The sequence below is a fragment of the Penaeus monodon genome, chromosome 35 (assembly GCF_015228065.2).
Source record: "Penaeus monodon isolate SGIC_2016 chromosome 35, NSTDA_Pmon_1, whole genome shotgun sequence".
Lineage (NCBI taxonomy): Eukaryota > Metazoa > Arthropoda > Malacostraca > Decapoda > Penaeidae > Penaeus > Penaeus monodon.
In genome coordinates, this window is record NC_051420.1 from 2,216,753 (window position 1) to 2,224,252 (window position 7,500).

The 7,500-nt window shown below is 35.8% G+C and overlaps 1 protein-coding gene across 3 annotated transcripts in view; it reads left to right on the forward strand.

Moving 5' to 3' along the window:
* LOC119594975 (beta-1,4-galactosyltransferase galt-1-like) overlaps positions 1-7,500 on the forward strand; it is a 40,221-nt gene that overhangs the window by 23,639 nt on the left and 9,082 nt on the right. For 2 of the 3 annotated variants that reach the window (XM_037944110.1, XM_037944109.1), the window contains 2 exons: positions 96-197; positions 692-859. In XM_037944110.1, the coding sequence (XP_037800038.1) occupies positions 854-859 (6 nt within the window). In that variant the 5' untranslated portion in view covers positions 96-197; positions 692-853. Of the gene's footprint in view, positions 198-691; positions 860-7,500 lie in introns of all 3 variants that reach the window. The other variant, XM_037944111.1, reaches the window with a different exon arrangement.

Sequence of the window (7,500 nt, forward strand, 5' to 3'; positions counted from 1 at the left end):
GTTGACTGAAGAGTTGGCGCATTCAATAACACCACGAGAAATGTTCAGTTCAGTTCAGTTATTCCTAAATTATATTATAATTCCTATGGTTGCAGCATGAGGTGGTTGTGGCGGTTGTGGCTCAGGTCGAGTTTCACCAAATTCCTCCCTTTCTTGTGGTGACGGTTGTCTGCGTGCATCAGATCCTCACCAACGACGTGAGTATTTTCAGTTGTTGGGCGAAATTTCTGACTTTGTCTACCTCATTCTCTTTCTATTTCCACAGGAGACGTCCACCGTCATCGAACTCCTTCTTCAACACGTGTGATAAAAAACATTGTTATATTATAGGTATCAATAAATTTTTGTGTTGTTTTTTAAACCGACGAAACGGACTTTTTTAGGTTATTTTACTTTACCCAAAGGGTTTTTAAAAAACACCTTTTTTCAGGAACGCTAAGGTCTATAATCATTGGACACTATCACTGCGAGTACTAAAACATATTTAATCAGCAAATTCATCGCTTTTATACTCTTCGCTCGACAGAACCAGCAGGACATGTCATTCTATAGACTTACTACCTTAACTTCCTCCCCCTCCCCCATCCCCCGAAATGTAAAAAAAAAAAAAAAAAAATAGACGTTAAAGACCCAAACGTGATGGAAGCCCGACGTTGGAGTTAAACATATCTGGTTCTCCTTCGCCTATCAGCCATGGCTTCAAGCGAGGGGCAGGAGCGACGAACTGGTCCAGGAGGTGGAGACTCAGAGCGAGGAATCCCAGGGCACCTTCGCCGCCGCCGTCGTTGCCTCGACTCGGGCCTCCGACGGTCTTCCCCGTCAGGAGCCATCTCTTGCTTCTTCGAGTGACTGGATGGAGGTATGTGTGAATGAATACGTATGATTGTGGTTATTATTGTCATTGTCATTTAATATCATTATTATCATTTGTTTTGTTGTTATCATTATTATTTTATTATTATTATTATTATTATTATCATTATTATTATTATTATTATTATCGTTATTATTATCATCATTATTATCAATCAATTTAATCGTCTAGTCCTTTGCTAATCGAACTTTCTGCCTATCTCCTATTTATTCTACAGGCAGATTAATAGACGTATTGAACATGCAGATATTTCTTTCATGAACAGATCTATTCGTTTACCTGAATCGATGGGCATACCGACAACATTACTATTATTATCATTGTCATTAATATCATCATTGCTATAATCATTATTAATATCATTATTGCTATTATTATTATTGCTATTATTATTATTATTATTATCATTATCATTATCATTATCATCATCATCATTACTGTCATTGTTGTTTTTGTTGTTATAACTTTGTTATTGTTCATTTTTGTTTTTTGTCATTCATTATCAATACTCTTATCATTATCATTATTTTATTAATCATTATTACCATCATTATCATTATTATCATAATTGTGATCATTATCATTATCATAATCTTCAATTATCATTATCATTATCAATATTAGTTCAACCAAGACCCAAATTTTGATACGAATATGCTATCTGGGATCACTGACATTATAATTCCCATGTTTCCTATTATCAATATTTCTGGAATGGTTCTTTTTGCAAGCACTGACAGATAAGAACACATTTGGTTCAATTATATCCAATATCTTTGGGAAAATCACCTGATTTATTAGATATTTGATGTCCAAAGCATTAAAATGACTATGGATATTTCAGAAACCTCCATTAGGCCTACGTCAAAGTGTGAAGGCGATAACAGAGCCCAGACTTCGGATTAAAATATCTGTAAATTCTTCAATAACCATTAAATAAAAATGCAAATTTGTGGTGAAATTTAGCAATTTACTTATATTACGATTCTCTATATAACTTTCATACCATGATACAAAACTGAACATTGACTACAAACTCTAATCAAAGCAGAAGTCAGGGTCCTAGCCGTCACATTCGAACCATATGCGTAATTGCGTTTTATCTCACTAACGGACGAATCAAACCTATTATACCGAAAATGTCACTGATATCAGACGCTATCACACAGCCGACACGGTGGGACAGAACCATGAAAAACGTGAAATAAAAATCATGGGGGAAAAATGCAGCATTGGTGATCAGAGAGGGAGAGAGAGAGAGGGGGGGAGGGAGCGTTAGAAGGAGAGAGAAAGGGGACAGAGAGAGAGAGAGAGAGAGAGAGAGAGAGAGAGAGAGAGAGAGAGAGAGAGAGAGAGAGAGAGAGAGAGAGAGAGAGAGAGAGAGAGAGAGAGACCGAGTGATCAATGCGCGCGCTTGTGTGCGTGTGCGTGTGTGTGTGTGTGTGTGTGTGTGTGTGTGTGTGTGTGTGTGTGTTTGTGTGTGTGTGTGCGTGTGTGCGTGTGCGTGGGTGGGTGCGAGCGTGCGTGTCAGTGCTCCACGATATATTCGCGGAAAGAAGGTACCCTTGTAACATGCACACTACAACCAGAGAAACGTATCTCCATGTGAATGTTTATTGATGAAAAACAAAGATAACTTATGTAGCCATCAGGTAGAATTATGTTTTTCAAGCAATGCGACATAGCTTTGCAAGTCTCATGTACCTAACAAAGCATTTGTACACTAGCGTATACTTATGCATAGATTATGAAGCACAAGTACTATTGGGATTATGTTACGAGTATTTTTTTTTTTTTTTTTTTGCGTATGTGTGTATAACAGAGAGACAGAGAGAAGGAGAGGGTGTATAATTGTGTGTGTGTGTGTGTGTGTGTGTGTGTGTGTGTGTGTGTGTGTGTGTGTGTGTGTGTGTGTGTGTGTGTGTGTGAACGTGTATGACTATGTGTGTGGGTGTAAGTGCAAAGATGAAGTGATTGTAATATGAGGATACAGTTATTGATTCATGTTATTTTCTTAAGACAGGTTGATCTAACAGACCCAATGACCACGTATCTAAGGAACAGTTTAAGGTCAAAGGTCAGTTAACTGGGCAATAAGACGGAAGGTTTTATTATCATCTTTATTATTACTGTTGTTATTGCTGTTAATAATAACAATAATAACATTATTATTATATTTCTTCTTATTATTGTTATCATCATCATCACCATTCACCATTATTATTATTAATATTATCACGATTAGTAGTGGTAATAGTAGGAGCAGTATTATAGGTAGCAGAGATATTAGCAGTAGTTGTAGAAGCAGGAGCAGCAGCAGCATTAATAGTAGCAACAATAGTAGTAGGGATAGCAGCGGTAGTAATTGTAGTAGCATTGTTACTACTACTACTAGCACAGCAGCAGTAGTAGTAGTAATAGTGCTACTACTATTACTGCTAGTAGTAGTAGTAGTAGTAGTAGTAGTAGTAGTAGTAGTTGTTGTTGTTGTTGTTGTTGTTGTTGTTGTTGTTGTTGATTGTTGTTGTTGTAGCAGCAGCACTACTACTAGTAGTAGTAGTAGTAGTAGCTGCAGCAGCAGTACTACTACTACTAGTAGTAGTACTAGCAACACTGCTAATAGTAGTAGTAGTAGTAGTAGTAGTAGTAGTGGTGGTGGTAGTGGTGTTGGTGGTAGTATAATCATTACCATCAACATTAAGTCAAAACTTTGGCTCATATTCTTCAGTATACCAATTAACGATTAAACACAAAACAGCACAAGATTCTTCAGCTGACAAAACACTGACTAGGCATAAATCACACCACCACCACCACCGACAACAACAGCAACAAAACATGAAACATAACAATAAAGATACTGTACAACATGTCAAAATGAACGTACAAATACATGGCATTCAGTGTCTGACTAATTCAGTTCACTTAAACACCAGTTTCAAAACGTGGCATGAAGCTTGATAGACGAATGGGGTTGAGAAATCTACACGGCTTAAGAAATGTGATAATGTGTAGCGTGTCGAGTCAAGTGCATGTTGTGAGTATGTCACTTAAAGATAGCTACATGGCAGAGAGGGGAAAAAAATTAAATATAAGAAAGTTGATTAAAGAAATAGAAAAAAAATGTTAAAATGAAACGAAAAATGATAAATGAAGATTGTAAACAAATAATTTAATTAATTAATTAATTAAGATAACAAACACAGCATGAAAAATGGCATATTAGTTATCTGTTAATTTGGATAAAATGAAGAATTGACAAAAGGAATATTGAATATTTCACGCTCTTGGTATATGCTGAATTACACTAAAAACCAGGACAATAGAGTACTCAAGAGTCCGAAATATATTTGATGGAATGTGCACTGCATACTACACAGGTATAACTAAACGATGTATGCACTATATGAAATGTATGATAAGTGAACCATAAGCCAAGTAACATATCAAATCCCAGATAAATAATGTAGCGACTGAGATACAGTAAGTAAAAATAAAGCTTAGTACAAATTAAGTACACCTTGATTCCAAAGGTGAGCAAATGAAGGGAAAGTGCAAATCAGGTAATTTTCATGTTTTGGATGTAAAAACTATTCTTTAGTTTTCATATCTCTGGAATTATCGTTGAGTGTGGAAGAAGTTCTATCAGAGGTGAAATCACCTGTTGACTTGTTATATCCTAAGAGCATCCTCTAAATAAAGCAGTGAAATATGATCATATCTAAATGACCTCATATGATCAAAGCCAAAAGGCGACAGATTATTGGTCAGGGCTAAATATACAGTAGAAAAAAATCGAGCACATAGAAACAATGTTGAAGCTAAATGAAACACCAGATACATTTGGCAAGAAGTAAAGGTCATGATGGCGATTAAACGATAAAAAAAAAAAAATAAAATAAAAAAAGGGGGAAAAAATCAGAATATTTCACAACATGAATCTGGACAACGAGGGAATGCATGTATGTATCATCAATCATCTGATGAACAGTCGCACAAAACAGAAGCTTGGAAAATGCATTCTTCAAATTTGCCATTGCTTTTCGTTCCTTTCCAACCACCCACTACTCTTAATATCCCCATTAATCTCACGTTTTGTTGACTGAAATACGGACACGTTTATCGAGCTGTCAGCATGCTGGCTGCAAAGGTGCGTCCACACAACAGGAATACATATCATAAACTACGACTAGAGACCATATCGCATACACAGTCACGAACACAGATGGAAGACAAGATAACACATCGACAAATGTTAGATATTTCAATGAAACTTGTGTTAGTTTGCCATCAAGTAGATTCGCTCTCATTCCGTTCGTGATTAGGGTTGTGATTCGATGGAAATTCGCCTGATAAACGAAAAAATAAAGACAGTCGTTGACGTGCTTATTAATATTATCACGATTAGTAGTGGTAATTGTAGGAGCAGTATTATAGGCAGCAGAGATATTAGCAGTAGTTGTAGAAGTAGGAGCAGCAGCAGCAAAACCTGTGGACTTTTTTTTCTGTGGCAACATATTTAAACAAGATATTTGCAAAATAAAGCAAAAAATATCAATATAAGAGGATCTATATATGATTTCTTTGTTTCCATTACCATCATATATAGCAAAGGACACCTGTTTCTCTGTATCATAGGAATAAATAGTATTATTTCCCCCGATATGACAATTTAACCATAGTTTAATGACGCGGTGTGACTGGCTAACCACCGCAGGATGGCAGCCAATTAAAGTGTACGAAAGAAGATGCCCACATTAAGTATAACTTTCTATGTGGTAATCTAGACGCTGTGGTCTCTTCTATGTTATTCTATATTATCTTCATACTGTGGTCTCTTCTTTGTTGTACTATAGTTGAATAGCGATTCTCCATCGGTAGCACAGCAGGTATACATACACCTGCACAGAACGAGCTAGAGCACATGTGGAGAGTTAAATCTCTCGTACATAAAAAAAAAAAAAAAAAAAAATTGCAAACGCAGGTGTTTCGGGCAAGTAATTTCGGAAGACCGGCTGTGACTGCTAATCATAAAATTCTATTGAAAATCTCAATCATAGGGAACAGGCAGAAAGCCATAAAAATTCAAACTGCATGTCTCATTTGCAATTATACAGTGATTAAAGGCTGGGGAAACGAGGAGGTTGTTCAGGTGATCAAGGTCTATATAAGTGATATAGGTTTTGCAGTTGATAACGACGTCATGAGTACTGAGATCACGGTATTACGGAAGCATGTTGGTTGAGATTATAGCTTGCTGGTTCGGTGGACGATTTGTTGCATGAATTGACGATATGGTAATAATATTATTAGTAACACCATTACTGTTATTATTATAATTGCTATTATTATCAATATTATTGTCATTGTCATTGTTATTATTGTTGTTGCTGTTATTATTATCGTTATTACTGCTTATCATTATCGTTATTATTATTGTTTATTAACATCGTTATTATTAGTATTTCCTTATTATGAAGAGGATTATCATCAATATCAGTAATATTGTCATTATCATTGTGATGTTATCATTATAATTACAAGTATCACTATTATCATTCTCTTGACTACCATCATCACCATCGTGAGTCACCATCGATACCATCCTCATCACCGTCACCACCTCCGTCACAACGAACCTAACCATCAACACCCCCATCATCGCCATCACCCTAACCGTTATCACTTAACGTCCCTATCCCTCCCTAGTCCTTTGTCATGGCTATGGCCTTCGTATCAATGTCGCAAGATTTAACGGACAATGACAACGCCGGATCCAGAGTCACTTCCCAACGTGACCGCGATTGCTCGGGAGAACCGCCAACCTATGCGATGTGCCTTAATTCGTTGCGCAGTTATGAGGGTTATAAACACGTTTACATGCAATGTAACTGTTATATGTAAATTGTAGAATGGCAACGTTAATTTACAGTAATGTAGTCCGACTAATTTGGTAATAAGTAATTTCAAATGATCGGTTGGTGGTTAGCCGCATATGTGAAAAGCCGTGGCCACACTTGCACCTGGTAATTGCAAATTGTTGCGCAACTAAAATTCTGCAACTTCCGCACCCGATTCCCGTGATTTCATGTTTTCCAAAAATGCCTGAAACCAGTAGTTGATGCGATTAAAGTTCTGCATCTTATCTGAGACAAAAAAAAAAAAAAAAAAAAAAAAAAAAAAAAACTATACGGATGTCATTACAAATATATGTAAATAAATCTTATAAATAAGCCTCCAGTCAGACTGGAAACTATAATTTCTTTTGGCATATCTGCTTTGTATATTTTATTATTATTATTATTTTACAATTTCAACATTGCAGTTGGATGTCGATTCTTTATGCTATAAAACACTTAATTGTATTAAAAGTTGTATTAAAAAAAAAAAATTATGTTCTTTATTCTTACAAAAAAACTGAACATTATAATAATTTATATTTGAGTCATACTTAATAGCTGGTTAATGTCACTGCACCAAGAACTGTATTTAGCATCAAACCACCGTAAACGCTAGGCATGTCGCACCGGCAAAGGCCAACAACTCTGTCAATGTATTCGGTCAAGATATTACCATATATATACAGATATAGATATAGATATATTATATATATATATGGAAATTCT